The sequence below is a fragment of the Microcaecilia unicolor genome, chromosome 7, assembly GCF_901765095.1.
Source record: "Microcaecilia unicolor chromosome 7, aMicUni1.1, whole genome shotgun sequence".
Taxonomy (NCBI): Eukaryota; Metazoa; Chordata; class Amphibia; order Gymnophiona; family Siphonopidae; genus Microcaecilia; species Microcaecilia unicolor.
Window position 1 is genome coordinate 194,355,554 of NC_044037.1, and position 19,797 is coordinate 194,375,350.

The following is a 19,797-nucleotide window of genomic DNA, read 5'->3' on the forward strand; positions in this document are numbered from 1 at the left end:
GAGTCACGAAGTACATAAGTAGGTTAGACAATACACACCTATGTGTACTTAAGGTGAATGCATTTACACCTGCTCCCAAGTAGGGGTTGTAATAGCAACGTTATTTGTGTTTTATATTTTATGAGATTAACAGGTAAAATACTTTTTATTGGAAAGACTGCTTTGAAAATCTCCCTCCAAATGGCATTAAAAATGTTTTTAAACTTAATAAAACAAACACAACATCCAGTAAAGTACACATTGTTTCTTCAATGTACCCACCTGCACTGATCCAAAAATGCAACAAAGTCTAGTGACAAAATAGAGAGTTCTTTACAACGTGTATTATTCTGCTGCTACGGTCGTTTTTCTTAATAAAATCAGATCAACCTGCCATCTAGTTTTAGGGGTGCAAACTATAGACGAGTCTGTAAGATATGGAGGGACATTTAAAAAAAAACAAAACATCCTGCTCATAATGTCCAAAACAAGGTCCATTTCACAGTGGAGGAATGGTTAGAGCACTCATCTTGACATCCAGAAGTGGCTGCTCCTTGTGACCTTGGGCAAGTCACTAAACCCTCCACTGCCCCAGGTACAAAATTAGATTGTGAGCTCTCAAAGACAGAGAAATACCCCAGTATACCTGAATGTAACTCACCTTGAGCTACTACTGAAAAGGTGCGAGCAAAACCTAAATAAATAATGACACAGGAAAAACGTCTAGATTTCTTGTCTGATTATGGCTATGAGATGGACGTTTTTATGCTGAAAACATCCAAAAGGATGGAGGAGTGGAGGAGAGTGGAGTGGCCTAGTGGTTAGGGTGGTGGACTTTGGTCCTGGGGAACTGAGGAACTGAGTTCGATTCCCACTTCAGACACAGGCAGCTCCTTGTGACTCTGGGCAAGTCACTTAACCCTCCATCGCACCATGTAAGCCGCATTGAGCCTGCCATGAGTGGGAAAAACGCAGGGTACAAATGTAACAAAATAAATAAATCTATTTTCCACAGTGAAATGTCCCTGGTTTTTTGTCATTCAAAAATTGGACATGCACATGTGTCTGGCATTTTCAAAAAGATGGCCACACAGTTAGTGAAGTGGACTGTAAAGGAAGAGAAAGTTTTAAATCCCACTATAACTTTTTTTTGTAAAAGGGATCCCTCCAGGACCTGAAAAACACCTATTGTACCTGAATGTACACTACTTCAATAGCCTTCAGGCTTGCAGGTGTTTTACATATTTAGGTACAGTACATATATTTCTATTTCTAGAAGGCTCAATTATAAACAAATAGGAATTGAAGTGGGACTTGATCCTGGCCTAGAGAACGACACGCACCATCTCCATGGGTTCTGTCCCCGTCCCAGCCCCATCCCTGTGGGCTCTGTTCTCATCTGCACTTATGATTTTATATTTAAATCTTTTCATTAAGTGGAGGAGTGGCCTAGTGGTTAGGGTGGTGGACTCTGGTCCTGGGGAACTGAGTTCGATTCCCACATCAGGCACAGCTCCTTGTGACTCTGGGCAAGTCACTTAACCCTCCATTGCCCCAGGTACAAATAAGTACCTGTATATGTAAGCCGCATTGAGCCTGCCATGAGTGGGAAAGCACGGGGTACAAATGTAACTAAAATAAATAAAAAATAAAATATGCTGTGAAACCATTGTGTATAAATTGCAAATAGAAAACAACAATAACAACTCGCAGCTATAATAACCCTCCCTCCACCCTTCCAACCCTAACAATTGCTGACTTCTACTACTCCAAGGAATCCTAATTCACCCTGTTAAATTGTCCAGGGGTACAAAATACAACCTGTTCTGTATGCCCTAGAGGAGAGAAATATACCCTATGAGGCACTGTTACAATTTTTTAATCTGTGGATGAATAAGAAGTCATCAACAATTTCAGGATTCAGTCTAGCTCTCCTGTCTTCCACAGTCCCTCCGGCAAATAGACAATGTCTTCTTAGAAGATGTGCTGGAAGCAGGATGTACAGGATCCCCCCATGCAAATTTTGCTAGCTGTGGCCAGCATGTTTGCTTGTTTTTCAAAAAAATAAAATTATTGTCATCTGCATCAAACATAAATAACAGCCCAGTTCATTAACAGGCTACAAAGTAGAAAGTGACACGGGGACAAAGTTTGTCCCCGTCTTCACGGGCTCTGTCCTCATCCCCTGCCCGTGGGATCTGTCCCCGTCCCTGAGGTTACTATGGGTCCCCGTGTTATTCTCTCCCCTGGGTCCCTTGGTTCCCAGTCCACTGCACTAACCACTAGGCTACTCCTTGAAGCGCTGTGTACAACTGGTAGCGCTATAGAAATGGTTTATAGTAGTAGACTACTACTACTATAAACCATTTCTATAGTAGTATTTGCTGCTTTGTTCAGAATGGCTATAATGTCTGTAGATAACAGAACCTGGTTTTCCTTTTCAGTTTCATTTTCAGAGGAGAGGGAGGGAGACAACAACCACAGGGGGATTCATGAGGGGTCATGCCTTAATCCCTCCAGTGGTCAGCTGCTTAATTAGAGCAACTTTTGTAACTTGAATGTGACTGATTTAGATCTAAATAAAAATGTCCTTTTTAGACACGGACATTTCTTCCCATTCGAAAATCCCTGCTGGACATCCTACTTTTGGGCCCTCCCTAGTTCCATCCAAACTATGCCCACAACAAGCGCCCCTTGCTATTTGGATGAACTGCAGTGTGAACTGTCCAAATTCTGACTTTCCAAAATGGATATGGATATTTCTTCTAGTAATTTTTAGACATCCATTTGCTTTGAAAATGAGCACCATGGAGTTGAGCTGCTGAAATATGTACCTTTTCGGACTCCACAAAGTGAGTGGCAACTCCTGCTCTCTGCACATCTTGACCTTTCAGACGAAATCCTGTCAATGCAAGGTAACAGCCAAGCTTTCCAGGGAGCCTAGGCAGAAAGTGACCTCCTCCCACATCAGGAAACAGTCCTGCAGGGCAAAGGCAAGAAGACATGAGGCTTAACAGCTTACACCCAAGAACATCAACACAGTGGTTTAGAAATCATATGAAGAGCGATTTCTAGAAAACATTTCTGAAAAAAAAGAGTAATAATAATAATAATAAATAACAGTACTATTAGGGGGAACAAGAGAAATAACACATTTTATTTAAGGGGCCACAACAAAAAAACCCACCCCAGGCTTATGGGAAAAAGTTATTAGTGAACCCCACTTGAGCAATTTTCCAAGCATGAGTTGCAAGCTATCAAAGCAGAAATGTTTAGGACTGCAAACAAATTTTATACTAGCATCAATGGGGACAGTAGGGTCTCTCAAAACTGTCCACTATCCTTAAATTTTAAATCATTCTCATTCCAGGCATACAGCAGAAACGAGATATGGCTCAGAAAATCAATGGCAACAGCAGAGGAAAGGGATTCCAAAGCATACAGCAAAAGGAGAATGGAAGACGCAAGCACCAAGGTCCTCCAAGGTTCAGACAGCAAAACAATTCTTTATTGAAAGACTTGGCATGGTCCATGTTTCGGCATAAACGCCTGTGTCAATCATTAAAATCCACTCGGTAAATAAATGCTATCCAATGCAAGCAAGAATCACCTCACCAGTAAAACTTCTGAAATGCTGCCACAGCAAGCTCCTTAGGGGCCAAACCAAAAATCAATGTCCAGCACTTGAACATGTGTTGTCTAAGCATCCTGAAATGATCCACTACATTGTTGCCTTCCAGATACAGGCACACAGGTGACTAAAGACCAGTGCTTATCAATTTTTATGGCCATGACCCTATGATCACAGCCAAACAAACTTATGCAACTCTCCAGAGGTGCACAATAATGATGCACCTATGGAGAGCCCACCTGAGTCATACTCCCATTCGGGGTCCCAACCCACAGTTTGGGAAGCTCGGTTGAAGACTCTTGCATATGAGGCATAGGAGGAGTTTGTGTGTGTGAGAATGGGCCAATGACAGTGAGCGCTGCAGAAGTGGATGTAAAGCCAGCAGGCAGGAGCAGCAGCATGGGCTATGGAGACTCAGAGCATGCACAGTACAGTCAGTGCCCACTGCCCCCCTTCCCTCTACTTGCCTTCTTCCTGTTTCAAAGCTGAGGTAGGAGAGGGACTATGACTTAATAGCACTGCACATGCTCTGAGCTCTCATGATCTGTGCCTCAGGAGGAAAAGGTTAGAGGGGGAGGAAAGAGAAGAGGGAAGGAAAGATATGGGGAAGGGGAGAGGAAGGATTGAGGGAAGGCAGGTAGAGGAGAGAGATAGGAAGGAAAGAGGAGAGTTAAATGGGAACAGGTAGCAGTTTCTTTTCACGGGTTTTCCCCAATGCAAAATTTGTTCCTGTTCCATTAAATTTTCATACAGTTACTGGTATTTTGCTCCCACAAAGACATTTTCAACCCTTTATATATAATTTTTTCCCCCACATCCATTATGTTGGAAAGAAAAGTGCAGTTAAAAACAGAATATGGGGACTATAATTAAAAGATGGCACGTTTTAGCTGGACATTACCAGTGTGAAGCAACTATGGAGTAGTGGCTGCATTAGAAAGTTTTATATATATACTAGTAAAACAGGCCCGTTTCTGACACAAATGAAACGGGCGCTAGCAAGGTTTTTCTCGGAGTGTGTATGTTTGAGAGAGTGTGTGTGAGAGTGACTGTGTGTGAGAGAGAGAGTGAATGTGCGAGTGTGTGTGTGTGACAGAGAGTGAGACCGCTGGGTGCGAGTGTGTCTCTTCTTTCCCCTGCCCCCCCTCCAGCCACCCAGCGATTCTCCTTTTTCCCTTGCCCCCCCCCCTCCAGCCACCCAGCGATGCTCTTCTCTCCCCTGCCCCCCTCCAGCCACCCAGCGATTCTCCTCTCTCCCCTGCCCCCCCTCCAATGCATGCTGAAGGTGGGCATGATATGGGGTACCGCTGTGGTTAAAGGGGGCCTCAGGGCGTGTCAAAAACTCACACTGTTGCTAGCGCAGTACCCCTTTTACCGCAGCTTAGTAAAAGGATCCCTAAGTGCATAAGTGTACATTCTCTCAAGCAGGTGCTAGTATTCTATGAATTTGAGGGTGCCCCGTTATTGAATGAAGGGGTTTATATACCAACATCAATATTTCGATACTGGCAACTAATGTTGTTCTTTCCAAAGGGGGGCTGTGACATGATCAAACTTCTTAGCACTTTAAGCAGTTTGATAACTGCATTCTGAATTATTTGGAGACATTTTATGTCAGTTTTCTCAGGCCTTGGAAAAGGGCACTGCAATAATTGAGGCAACTGGGTAAAAGTATAAGGAAAAGTATGTTAATTTTTTTTTTTAATCAAAATTGCTCAAAGATCATTCTTAAAAGAGAAGAGAGCAGTTTGACAGCTCCAAGAGATGCAACTGATAATTCAATTCAGCACTGACATAAAGACCCCACAACAGCAATTTTATAATTAGTCCCATAACGGGTATTCCAGAGTACCAGAATTCCAAATTTTCCTTTTTTTGTTAGAAGAGAAAGGCGTTTGTTTTTTCTGAATTCAATTTCAAGTCTCATCATTGTAATCCAGTTTGCACTATATCCCGAATTCTATATAGTGGCTCTGCGTGCCCAACTTATTTAACTTAACAAGCCAATCAGCACTGATAATTGCACTTAAGCAATTACTGACACTAATTGGCATTAATTAGAATTTACGTGCCTAATTGTCTAAGTGTATTCTATAGAATGATGCATGTAAATTCAGATGCGGATCTGAAAAAGGGGTATGGCCAGGTCATGGGCATTCCTTGAATTTATGTGCAGTGTTATAGAATATGCCCGTTCTGTGTGTAATTTCGGCATCGGCATTTACACCAGGTTTTCAATAGTGTAAATGACCGCAATTAAATATAGTCACAGAAAACAGGCGCTGGGCGTATTCTATTAACTATGCCTAGATTTAGGAGTATTCTATAAACTGTACCTCAGTTTAGGTGTAGTTTATACAATACGCTTAGGCATTCTTTTTGGGCACCAATTTTTTTAAGTGCAATATATAGAATCTAGCCCAATATGGCTAAAGATGGAATAAAAACAACCTAATAGAGAACAGAATAATAGAATGTATCCTATTTTGAGTTTTTCAAAGCTTTTGATTTACTAGTGAGATGCCTTAAGCACTAAGGGGATCATCTTAGTTAATTTCTGTACATCATCAGCATAAATGAAAGGAATTCTAAGGTTTGGCTAAAACCTGCCAGTGGTACTATAAAGATGTTGAACTCCACAGTTCAAAGAAAAAAACAATGTTGAGAGTAACTCCTACCAATTAACAATGTCAGATTTCTCCAATAGGTACGACTGAAATCATTCCAGGCTATATCCATACCACTTCCCTCTACCTTTTTTTTTTTTTTTTGTTACATTTGTACCCCGCGCTTTCCCACTCATGGCAGGCTCAATGCGGCGGGCAATGGAGGGTTAAGTGACTTGCCCAGAGTCACAAGGAGCTGCCTGTGCAGGGAATCGAACTCAGTTCCTCAGGACCAAAGTCCACCACCCTAACCACTAGGCCACTCCTCCACTTGCAACCTAAGATGGGATAACAAACAGAAAGGAGATAGGGAAGACTAAGGAGTAGGAAGGATGGTATTTATATCAAACCCTACAACTACTCATTTACTACAAGTAGTAATATTCTTTTCATGACTTTGTAATTGTATTTACTATGTAAGCCGCATTGAGCCTGCAACCTGTGGGAAAGCGCGGGGTACAAATGTAATAATAAATAAATACAAATCTGATGCTCTACTATTTTTCCAATCATTTAATATGTAGGGTATGATCTACAAGATCAAAGGCTGCAAAAAGATCCAATAAAATAAATAACACTGAGTCTTGTTTAGATCATATCAATCAATTTCATGAAACAATAAGGGCTGTTTCCATACTGTGTTACTTTCTGAATCCTGTTTTGACTATGTAAAATATTTGTCTTTTCCATGAAATATGTACACTTGAGTTTCCCCAGTGAGCTAAGAAAAGCTTAGTGTGGAACTTTGCAAGCACATGTTACAAAATAAGGGCATTTATGCATACAAATCAATTATTTCATTGGCTTTTACAAGCAATAATTGCCAATTATTGCGATTGTCACTAATTAGCACCAGCTGGCATTTGCCCTTAGTCATTCTATAAAGTCTGTGTGCTAAATCTGGCATGCACAATGGCAAGGTGAGAGTGATAGTGGGAGGGGCATAGGCAGGTCAGGGGGTGGGCCTTGGATTACTATGTGGACTTTACAGAATAGTAGCATTTGCACGCCTGGCATCAGTTAGGTGCTCCAGTTTACATCTTCCCTAGAGCAGACAATTAAGTGGGAACACATGAAGTTAGGTGCACCAACGCACACTTACAGCAGTATTTTATAAAGGAAAGTTCACTTATAGAATTCACACTTAGCACGTCCTGTCCTGGCACCTAATTTAAGCGTCCTTTTGAGAAATTACCTCTAAATGCTCAGCCACCTTAACTACAAAAGGAAGGTTTGACACAGGACAATAGTTGGATGAGATCTACTCTCATTGTGATTCTTCAAATGTAGATTAATGTAAGCAATCTTCCAAAGGCCAGGAACCAGACCACCTGTAGAGCTCAAGGAGGTGCTAGGGTGTAGGTATGGTATAAAAAGATTGGAAAATCTTTTTATCATTTGGGATGTTATTGGATCATGAGATGCTGAAGTGGATCTCGAGGAATGTAAGGCCCGATATTCAGCCAGTGGCATTCAGTGTTTGGCTCGGACATTCAATGCTGGGCAATGTCCAGGCTTCGGCATTTAAGTTTCTGGGTTTGCACAGCCAGCTAAAGCATAACTGGTTAAGTATGATAGCACTTAACCAGCTATGGGGCACTGCATCAAGAATGCACTCTGTGAAAGGCTTTGCTTAACAAATCTCTACTTCAGAAAGCAGGTGAAAGATTGGCTCGTCACCCAGATATGAAGAAGGGTTACCTTCGAAAGTTAATCAAAAGATGCATTTAGTCCAATAAAAAAAGGTATCATCTTATTTATTTTCCCTGTTTTGATTTATTTCTATTTATTACCTTTAAAAGTGGACTAACACGGCTACCACACCACTTTACTCAAATAAAGTCATAAAAGGCCTATCAGCCTTGAACTTCAGATTCTGATAGGGGCCCAGGACAAAATTATTTTTTCAGAGAAGACTACAAAGTTCCATTCAGAGTTCTTAAAACTGATTTTTTTACACAATGGTTATAGCAAGTGACACCTTTTTACAGATGGGTCATTTGCACTACAGAAAGTATCCCAGTGTTCTATTTGCACAAGAAGGTCACGACCCTTGGAAGCAGGGGGGAAAAAAAAGCAGTATTCCTGCTTCTGCTTGCACTTTTAAATGTTTTATGCAATGCACCTACTAGCACCCGACCCCAAGTTTCAGCTTCATGTCTTTCGGCAATCTCATTTTCTACCACATTTTCCGTGTTTTATTATTATCATATGCAATTGGCCTTACTTGTAGAAAACAAGTCATTGACAAGTGAAAAAGGAATTTTTTTTTTTTTTACCTATGGCTGTCTCTGGCATTGCAAACAGTGTCTTCTCTGTCGCAACTCGGAAATGCCCATGGACCGACAGACCAACACCCTAGAAGAGATACACACAGAAGTGGTAATATATTTGTTTGTTCAGTTATTCTGTTAACAAAATTTAGGAAGAAGCAAGATATTCAGTCTTTTTTGGACTGGAACTCTTTGCCTATGTAATCAGCAGGCCCGGTGTTAGGCAGGGGCGACAGGGGGCAGTCGCACAGGACCTCATGCGCCCAGGGGCCCTGCAGCAGCCTTAGCATCTCCCTCCCACTCCCTGCTTCAGCCGTCATTGCCTTCTCCTGTCTCAATCTAACCACCTTCAGCTCTCTCCTACCCACTCCCATAGTTCTGGCTCCATGCAGTGCTGCCTTCTTCAAACCAGGCCGCCAGCAGCGTCAGTAAGGTAAACACATTGCCTTCGGTGGCCTGAAAGCTTTCGCTCTGCTGCAATTTCCTGTCTCGCATAGGTGGGACGCTGCAACAGAGGGAGAGCTCCCGAGGCCACCGAAGGCAGTGTGCTTACCTTACTGACTGAAGGCGGCAGCGATACTGCGAGCCGGAAGTAAGGGAGCGGGTAGGAGAGAGCAAAAGGCGGTTAGATTGAGACAGCCACTGAAGCCCATGAGGTTGGTCTCTCTTTCCCTCTCTTCCGCGCACCCCTCATCCCCATTACCCAAACAAAGCAAGCAAATCTATAAGCTGCTCTATTCACATTGTTCTTTGTTGTTGGTAGCATTTTTATTGGACCTCAATTACATTTTAAAAGATGCCAGTTTGTGTAGTTTACGGATGTAGACAGAGGAAGTATTGGTTTCATCTAATTACTTCTAAATTGTAATCATTGTGTCATTTGGAGGGGCTGGTTATAGGAACTCATTCTATTCTGATGTTTTCACCTAGTAAAGGGCCACCAAAACAGACATTATGAATATCAGGTGATTAATAATCAGAAATACTATTCATAAGTATAGTTTAAAAAAATCATTAATTAGGTTGAGACCAAACAGACATGAGTATCAGGTGCTTAACAATCAGACTTACTATTTATAAGTACAGTTTTAAAAAATCATTAATTAGGTTGAGACCTGGGAGAATTTAACATCTTTTTTTCCTAACCTATATCAAAAGAAAAAAAATGGCACGTGGGAACTTGCTCCTTTTGTTTTGTGCATTGCAGTGGTGGACTTGCCTTTTTTATTACTACTATGTCACAAAGAAGGTATTGAATAATGAGGGAAGGGTTTCCTTCCTGCAGAGCTGTCCAGAGTCAGTCTAAATGTGCCAACATTGGCCAGTTCAGCACACTATTAGCCACCAAGCTCAAACAACGTTAATTACGTTCAATGGGAAATAAATCTGTTGGCTCAGGCTGCTTTTTTTGTGAATATTCCATCACTGTTTCATTGTTCACCAACTATTACATATTAAGGGCATTTGTTTTAAATCATTTACCCAGTCCTTAAATGCACATGGTTTTACTTTTCAAACCCAAAGGTTTCCTATAATAGCATTGTGCTTATTTGAATTAGTTTTTCTGTACAAATTTCTTAAAAGTTTTGCTTGATTTGTCTTTATTTAAAATAAAAAAATTTTAAAACACATCTTGTCAATAAAGGGCAGGAGCAGGGCTAGGTGGGCACCAAACTGGTCTGCACAGGTCCCTGCAATTGCTAAGACCGGCCTTGGTGGTCAGAAACATGCAGGGAGGGCAAAATTAGAGACATGTCGAAGCCAATGTGTAGGATAAAGAACAGTTAGGTTGAGAACAGCCGATCAGAAGTTCTCAGTGTGGGAAACATAATAAATGTTTGAGCAAAAAGAAAAAAAAAATCAAGATTAATTTAATTGAGCACATTTATCAAAGGGATGAGGCCTGAGACAGCCCTAAAAAAAAAACTGCTCCCTCAGAGTAGTTAAAGTATATGTGGGCTTTAATAGCATGAACTTTTAGCTGGATGAAAGACAGGAATGCTAAGGTCATGGAAGGAAAAATGAGCACAGATTTAAATTTCTAACATACACAGGCAGTTGGGACCCCCAATCTACTGCCCACAGAAAGCGAATGATACATACCTGTAGCAGGTGTTCTCCGAGGACAGCAGGCTGATTGTTCTCACGACTGGGTTGACGTCCACGGCAGCCCCCACCAACCGGAACAAAACTTTGCGGGCGGTCCCACACGCAGGGCACACCCACCGCGCATGCGTGGCCGTCTTCCCGCCTGTGCATGACCGTTCCCGCTCAGTTGAATGACAAGCAAAGGAATGAGTAAAACGCAACTCCAAAGGGAAGGAGGGAGGGTAGGTGAGAACAATCAGACTGCTGTCCTCGGAGAACATCTGCTACAGGTATGTATCATTCGCTTTCTCCGAGGACAAGCAGGCTGCTTGTTCTCACAACTGGGGTATCCCTAGCTCTCAGGCTCACTCAAAACAAGAACCCAGGTCAATTGAACCTCGCAACGGCGAGGGCATAACAGAAATTGACCTACGAAGAACAACTAACTGAGAGTGCAGCCTGACCAGAATAAATTCGGGTCCTGGTGGGTGGAGTTGGATTTAAACCCCAAACAGATTCTGCAGCACCGACTGCCCGAACCGACTGTCGCGTCGGGTATCCTGCTGGAGGCAGTAATGTGATGTAAATGTGTGGACAGATGACCACGTTGCAGCCTTGCAAATCTCTTCAATAGTGGCTGACTTCAGGTGAGCCACCGACGCTGCCATGGCTCTGACACTATGAGCCGTGACATGACCCTCAAGAGTCAGCCCAGCCTGGGCGTAAGTGAAGGAAATGCAATCTGCTAGCCAATTGGAGATGGTGCGTTTCCCAACAGTGACCCCTTTCCTATTGGGGTCGAAAGAAACAAACAATTGGGCGGACTGTCTGTTGGGCTGTGTCCGCTCCAAATAGAAGGCCAACGCTCGCTTGCAGTCCAATGTGTGCAACTGACGTTCAGCAGGGCGCGTATGCGGTCTGGGAAAGAATGTTGGCAAGACAATTGACTGGTTAAGATGGAACTCCGACACCACCTTCGGCAGGAACTTAGGGTGAGTGCGGAGTACTACTCTGTTATGATGAAATTTAGTATACGGAGCATGAGCTACCAGGGCTTGAAGCTCACTGACCCAACGAGCTGAAGTAACTGCCACCAAGAAAATGACCTTCCAGGTCAAGTACTTCAGATGGCAGGAATTCAGTGGCTCAAAAGGAGGTTTCATCAGCTGGGTGAGGACTACGATGAGATCCCATGACACTGCAGGAGGCTTGACAGGGGGCCTTGACAAAAGCAAGCCTCTCATGAATCGAACGACTAAAGGCTCTCCAGAGATGGCTTTACCCTCTACACGAAGATGGTAAGCACTAATCGCACTAAGGTGATTCCTTACTGAGTTGGTCTTGAGACCAGACTCTGATAAGTGCAGAAGGTATTCAAGCAGGTTTTGTGCAGGACAAGAACGAGGTTCTAGGGCCTTGCTCTCACACCAAACGACAAACCTCCTCCACTTGAAAAAGTAACTCTTTTTAGTGGAATCCTTCCTAGAGGCAAGCAAGACACGGGAGACACCCTCAGACAGACCCAACGCAGTGAAGTCTACGCCCTCAACATCCAGGCCGTGAGAGCCAGAGACTGAAGGTTGGGGTGCAGAAGCGCTCCGTCATTCTGCGAAATGAGGGTCGAAAAACTCTCCAATCTCCACGGTTCTTCGGAGGACAACTCCAGAAGTAGAGGGAACCAGATCTGACAGGGCCAAAAAAGGTGCTATCAGAATCATGGTGCCATGGTCTTGCTTGAGGTTCAGCAAGGTCTTCCCCACCAAAGGTATGGGAGGATAAGCATACAGGAGGCCGGTCCCCCAATGGAGGAGAAAGGCATCCGACGCTAGTCTGCCGTGTGCCTGTAGTCTGGAACAGAACAGAGGCAGCTTGTGGTTGGTCTGAGAGGCGAAAAGGTCCACCGAGGGAGTGCCCCACTCTCGGAAGATCTTGCGTACCACTCTGGAATGGAGCGACCACTCGTGCGGTTGCATGACTCTGCTCAGTCTGTCGGCCAGGCTGTTGTTTACACCTGCCAGGTATGTGGCTTGGAGAAGCATGCCGAACTGGCAGGCCCAACGCCACATCCTGACGGCTTCCTGACACAGGGGGCGAGATCCGGTGCCCCCCTGCTTGTTGATGTAATACATTGCAACCTGATTGTCTGTCCGAATTTGGATAATTTGACAGGACAGCCGATCTCTGAAAGCCTTCAGTGCGTTCCAGACTGCTCGGAGCTCCAGGAGGTTGATTTGAAGATGTTTTTCCTGGAGGGACCACAGACCCTGGGTGTGGAGCCCATCGACATGAGCTCCCCACCCCAGGCGAGATGCATCCGTCGTTAGCACTTTCGTGGGCTGAGGAATTTGGAATGGGCGTCCCAGAGTCAAATTGGTCCGAATGGTCCACCAGTGCAGTGAAGTGCGGCAACTGATGGAGAGGCGGATGACATCTTCTAGATTCCCGGTGGCCTGGCACCACTGGGAAGCTAGGGTGCATTGGGCAGATCTCATGTGAAGACGAGTCATGGGAGTCACATGAACTGTGGAGGCCATATGACCCAGAAGTCTCAACATCTGCCGAGCTGTGATCTGCTGAGACGCTCTGGCCTGGGAAGCCAGGGACAGGAGGTTGTTGGCCCTCGCTTCGGGAAGGAAGGCCTTAGCCATCTGAGTATTCAGCAGAGCTCCTATGAATTCCAGAGATTGGGCTGGCTGGAGATGGGACTTTGGGTAATTTATCACAAACCCCAGCAGCTCCAGGAGTTGAATAGTGCACTGCATGGACCGGAGAGCTCCTGCCTCCAAGGTGTTCTTGACCAGCCAATCGTCAAGATATGGAAACACGTGCACTCCCAGGTTGCTTAGGTACGCCGCGACCACCACGAGGCACTTCGTGAACACCCGTGGGGCAGAGGCGAGCCCAAAGGGCAGCACACAATACTGAAAATGCCGTGTGCCCAGGCGGAATCTGAGATACTGTCTGTGAGCTGGCAGTATCGGGATGTAAGTGTATGCGTCCTTTAAATCCAGGGAACATAGCCAATCGTTCTTCTGAATCATTGGCAGAAGGGTGCCCAAGGAAAGCAGCCTGAACTTTTCTTTGACCAGATATTTGTTCAGGCCTCTCAGGTCTAGGATGGGGCGCATCCCCCCTGTTTTCTTTTCCACAAGGAAGTACCTGGAATAGAATCCCTGCCCTTCCTGCCCGGGTGGTACGGGCTCAACCGCATTGGCGCTGAGAAGGGCGGAGAGTTCCTCTGCAAGTACCTGCTTGTGATGGGAGCTGAAGGATTGAGCTCCCGGAGGACAATTTGGTGGGGGGGGGGGGGGGGAGGCCAAATTTAGGGCGTATCCGCACCGCACAATTTGGAGAACCCACTGGTCGGAGGTTATAAGAGGCCACCTTTGGTGAAAAAATTTTAACCTCCCCCCGATTGGCAGATCGTCCGGTACGGACACTTTGATGGCGGCTATGTTCCCGTGGATCCAGTCAAAAACCCGTCCCCGGCTTTTGCTGTGGAGGCGCAGGGGGCTGCTTAGGCGCACGCTGTTGACGGGAACGAGCGCGCTAGGACTGTCCCTGTGCCTGGTGAGGCCTTCGGGCTGGCTGGGTGTACCTACGCTTGTTGTAGGCGTAGGGCGCAGCCTGCCTGGTCCGGGAAAAAACGTCCACCTGCTGAGGTGGATGCTGAAGGCGCCCGGTGGGAGAGCTTGTCGAGGGCGGTTTCCCGCTGATGTAGTTGGTCCACCAACTGCTCGACCTTCTCACCAAAAATATTATCCCCCCAGCAAGGGACGCCAGTCTCTGCTGGGTGCGGTTGTCCAGGTCAGAGGCATGCAGCCATGAGAACCTGCGCATCACTATACCTTGGGCCGCAGCACGAGATGCCACGTCACAGGTGTCATATATACCCCTGGACAGGAACTTTCTGCACGCCTTCAGCTGCCTGACCACCTCCTGAAAAGGCCTGGACTGCTCCGGGAGGAGCTTGTCGACCAGGTCCGCCAGTAGCTTCACATTATTCCGCATGTGGATGCTCGTGTAGAGCTGGTAAGACTGGATGCGGGTCACGAGCATGGAAGATTGGTAGGCCTTCCTCCCAAACGAGTCCAGAGTGCGAGACTCCCGCCCCTGGGGCGCCGAAGAGGTATCCCTCGAACTCCATGCCCTCTTGAGAGCAGAGTCCACGACCGCCGAGTCATGAGGCAATTGGGGCCGCATTAACTCTGGGTCCGAGTGGATCCTGTATTGGGACTCCACTTTCTTGGGGATGGTGGGATTAGATAATGGTCTCAACCAGTTCCGAAGCAGTGTCTCTTTGAGGACATTATGCAACGGCACCGTGGAGGACTCTCTAGGTGGTGATGGATAGTCGAGGACCTCGAGCATCTCAGCCCTCGGCTCATCCACAGAGACCACGGGAAAGGGAATGCAAATAGACATATCCCTGACGAAGGAAGCAAAGGAGAGGCTCTCAGGTGGTGAGAGCTTTCTCTCTGGTGAGGGAGTGGGGTCGGAGGGAAGGCCCACAGACTCCTCTGAGGAGAAATATCTGGGGTCCTCCTCCTCCCCCCACGAGGCCTCTTCCTCGGTGTTGGACATGAGCTCCTGCAACTCAGTCCTCAACCGGGCCCGGCTCGACGTCGAGGCACCGAGGCCTCGGTGGCGTCGTCGAGTGGTGGAGTCCCGTGCTGGCGGGGGGTGAAGCTCCCTCCATCGACGTCGACGGAGACTCCACCTGCGTGGCGGTCGAGACCGGCGCCGCAAGCGGCGTCGGTGTCAAAGGCCTTCAGCACCGGGCTAGAGCACGCCGGCTCCTCCATCAATGGCGCCGAGGGCGCAAGCACCCCCGGCGCCGGCACAGTCTGGCGCATCAGCCCTTCCAGGATCCCCGGAAGGATGGCTCGGAGGCACTCGTCCAGGCCCGCTGTCGGGAAAGACGAGGGGGCCGGTAGAGGTGTCGGTGCCGGAAGCTGCTCGGGTCCAGGAGACTGCACCGAAGTGCTGGCACCCTGACGTGCTGATACCTCTACTACAGAGGGAGACCTCTCCTCTCGACGCTGCCGCTTCCTCGGCGTCGACTCATCCCTGGCGCCGGGAGCTGGATGCGTCGTGGGCGACCGATGACAGTGCTTCTTCGCCTTTTTACGGTGCCCGACATCGGCGCTCGGTGGGACAGAGGAGGAGGAAGTGGATCCCCCTTGGCCTCGAGGAATCGGGTCCGACAGGGTTCGGTCCCGAGGGCCCTGGGTAGAGGGAGTGACCGGGGCCGATTGCCCACGCGGCCTCTCACCCCTGCCGTCTCCGGAGGACCGGCGGGCCGACGGGACCTGTGCTCCTGGGGTCGGTGCCGATTTCGTGGACATCGATACCGGTACCGAAGATCCGGCCGTCGATGTCGATAGCGATGCCGTCGAAGTCGACGTCGAGGGGCCGGCGCAAGTTCCAAAAAGACGGTCCCAAAGAACTTGCCTCGCTACCTGTGTCCGTTTCCGGAGACCGAGACACAAGGTGCACGTCTTGGTATCGTGCTCCGGCCCGAGGCAATGGAGGCACCAAGCGTGGGTGTCGGTCTGCGAGATATGCCGGCCGCACCGACCACACTTTTTAAATCCATTCGGGATCTTCGAGGACATCGACAGAAAAATCGCGTCGGCGAAGTCAAAGTCGTCGATGGTGGCGGTAAAAGTCACACCTCGAAAATAAATCGACCGCACGGCCACAAGGCCGCAACGAGATGCCCCCGCTAAAAGACGAGGGAAAAACAAAGTTCAGCGGTTTTTGGGGTTTTTTTTACACAAAATAAAAGAGAAAAACGGAGAACAACGAAGAGAAAAGAGTTCGCGGCGAAAGCGCGATCCGGTTTCCGGGGCTGACAGAGAGAGAGACGAATGCGGCTCTCTCCAGCGCGGAAAAGAAAAGACTGAGCGGGAACGGTCGCGCACAGGCGGGAAGACGGCCATGCATGCGCGGTGGGCGTGCCCTGCGTGCGGGACCGCCCACAAAGTTTTGTTCCGGTTGGTGGGGGCTGCCGTGGACGTCAACCCAGTCGTGAGAACAAGCAGCCTGCTTGTCCTCGGAGAAACAACAGACGCAAATGTGTGTAGGCAATTTGTACACATGTATCCGGTAGGCAGTTTTCACAAGGAAACAATGCACATAGTAGTAATGCTCAACAGTAAATAGTTATACTGATGAAAATGTTACACTGCCACCATGCTTGACTATGCTGACCTAGGCAGTGCTGAACTGTTGAAGCTATTAGAGGTTTTGCACTTGTCAAAATATACCCTTACTTCCTGCTTCTTTCGTTTCTGATTTGTTTACCTTGTTAAACAAAGCAGTCCTATTACTTTTGCCAACAGGAAAACTAAGGCTTGCTGGTTGGTCCTCAGAGGGCATTTTCTTATCTAAACAAGCTCCATTCTGCTCCAAATCTGTATGATAAACACTTAAACAGTAAGTAAAGTATTACTGTTTAGTGTATAATTGTTTAATATACTGACTTTTGGGAGAGGTGGGAGTCGAGTCCAATCTCTGCTGACTCTAAAGCATCCTGTTCACGAGTTTCAGACCTGGACAGAGGCTTGTCTCAAACTGCTACCACACAGCTACCATAAGAAAATGCTTTGCTAACACTGCTTCCCCTGCTGGTAAAATGTTCTTGTTGTTGGTTGTTTCTTGCAACTCACCCCTTGGACTGCCAGCTAGCTAGCCATACAATTCCCATAAGCTTGCACAGCCCTTGCAAGAGAGTTAAAAGCCCACCTGAGGTGAATCCCAGTGGCAGGCATTCACTATTGTGTGTGGCTCTCTCTCACCTGCTCAACACTACCAATTGCTCATAGTCACCCTCTGTGATGGATCTCCCTAGAAAGACACCGGCCTCTTACCCCAGTGCTTCTCAATCCAGTCCTTGGGACATACCAAGTCCCATTAGGATTTTAGGATATCCACAACGAATATGCATGATTTACGTACCAAGGAGGTAGTACATGCAAATCTCTTTCATGCGTATTCATTGTAGATATCCTGAAAACCTGATAGGACTAGGCATGCCTCAAGGACTGGGTTTTAAAGCACTGCCCCATCCCAACACCAGCCAGTTCTTGTATAGAAATCACTTCTGCTGTGGTCAAGAATTTGCATTTCAGCTCCAATGCTGTCTATGTTGTGGCTGGCAAGAAGAAAGAACGGAAGTAGGCAAGGGGATAAAGATGTTGCTGGAGCCACAATCTGGTTTAATGTTTATCATATTACCCAACACGGCCATTTTTAAGGACCCCCAGACACAGGCACTTGCCAAGTAAGGGTGGACCAAAAAATCTTCACAGCCAGAGGTCGATAAAAGCAACTTTAATTCAGCACCACACAACAGTATGATTTTTGCTTATTTCTGATCTGAAGAAAGGGGGTTACCTTCGAAAGCTAATCCAAAAATGTATTTCGTGCAATAAAAAGGCATCATTTTATTTTCTCTGTTTTTGTTTTATTTCTATTTATTACATTTAAAACTGGACTAACACAGCTACATCATCACTTCACTGCAAAGGAGCAGAAAGCCAATGAACTATGTGCAAATCTGCACAGCACGAAAAGAAAAGACATGTCAACTCTGTGGATAGTCAGAGGCATAAGCAATGCCCTGCTTATGGACAAAAATGCAAACAATATGAAGGACCAAATTGCTTGCTGAAAATGTGCCAAACAAGAAAACTGCCTGCACTGTGTGAACTATCATAACTGCAAATACCAACACTGCCCATGAATGAAAGTAGATACAGGTGCTAAAGTGAACGTTTTGTCAAAATCTGCATATAATATGCTAGTCCTAAGTCATGTGTGAAAGAAATGGATATGAACGTAAGAGCCCACGGAAGAAATGAATTTCAACATGCGACAGAACAGTGTAGACCAGTGTTTCTCAACTTCTTCAAATCAAGTACCCCTAAGTTGAGCAAATTTTGATAAACCAACCAGTGGCGAAGCCAAAAGGCAATGTTTGGGTGGGCCAACAGGATGGATGGGTGGGCACTAGAGTTGCCAACTTTATGAAAGAGAAAAACCCGCCACATGATACACCTATATCCTGCCCCACCCATGCTTCACCTCTACCCCACTCCCAATAACTTCAATGAGGTTAGCAGTGCAGGCTTCAGTGGCTGCAGGCCACATTGAGGGCTAGAGGGAAATACAAGAGATTGCACTCTTCAGCCCCATTGAGCCCCCGTCCCCTAACACACATACTTTGCCTATACAGTATGTAAAAAAAAAATCTGCATCCACAATGGGTGCAGAGCTAGGCCATTTCCCCATAAACCTCACCATACATTTTGGCTTCTAGTGTAATCGCAACAGTCATACAGTAAATAGAAGTCTTTATGTCAGCACTAACTTCCAAAACAAGGATCCTATCTTAGGATATTTTAGGGTCCTAAAATATTAATACATCTATTGGGAAACCGAACAAACCAAATTACTACAGAAGGATACATAGAAAATTCATGCTAACCGAATACCTCAGTCACACACAAGGAACAAAAATGCCAAATATAGAATAAGTGACCAAAACCCCAAGAAGCCAGACCTTGCATATAGTAGTACAACACCAGAGAAACAGAGAGACGCATTTCCTCCTGTGCAAAAATATAAAGATGCACATGCCAAAGATGGTGTTAGAGGAGTGCAACTAGACCAATTGCCCTTGGCCTCCTGGCCAGAGAGCTGCAAGCCTCCCGGAAGCTAAAGGCGGTGCAGCTTGGAAATGGGCTCCCAAATTTATGGCCTGGGCCTCAACCATGTCTAACACCAGCTCTGGCAAGATGTACATTTCAAATCTGACATATTCTAATCACAGAATGGAAAATAACTTTTTTTTTCTACCTTTTGTTGTCCTGTCATTTTATTTTTCAAATCAGGTTGGGCCCAATGTCTGGTTTCTGCTTCCCTCTCTGTCTTCTCTTAACTCACTCACCAGGGTCTCCTGTCCATTTGATATTTCTTTTCTCTTCATGTTCACCATCCATCTCTGTGTCCCTGTTCTCATTTGTTCAGCAACTCTCTTCTCTGTGTCCCTATAGTTCCTTGTCCAGTGTCTCTTCTGTGTTTATATCCCTGTATCTATCATCCTTTTATCCCCTACCTCTGTGCCCAGCATCATGCCTTGAGTCCTTATGCT

General features: G+C 46.2%; 1 protein-coding gene across 1 annotated transcript in view; it reads right to left on the reverse strand.

Annotated features, from left to right (window-relative positions):
• The window catches only part of HIBCH (3-hydroxyisobutyryl-CoA hydrolase), a 178,956-nt gene that overhangs the window by 93,392 nt on the left and 65,767 nt on the right, over positions 1–19,797 (reverse strand). The window contains exons 7-8 of the mRNA XM_030209078.1: positions 8,556–8,634; positions 2,814–2,959 (exon numbers count right to left, since the gene is read on the reverse strand). Of these exons, the coding sequence (XP_030064938.1) occupies positions 2,814–2,959; positions 8,556–8,634 (225 nt within the window). The remainder of the gene's footprint in view (positions 1–2,813; positions 2,960–8,555; positions 8,635–19,797) is intronic.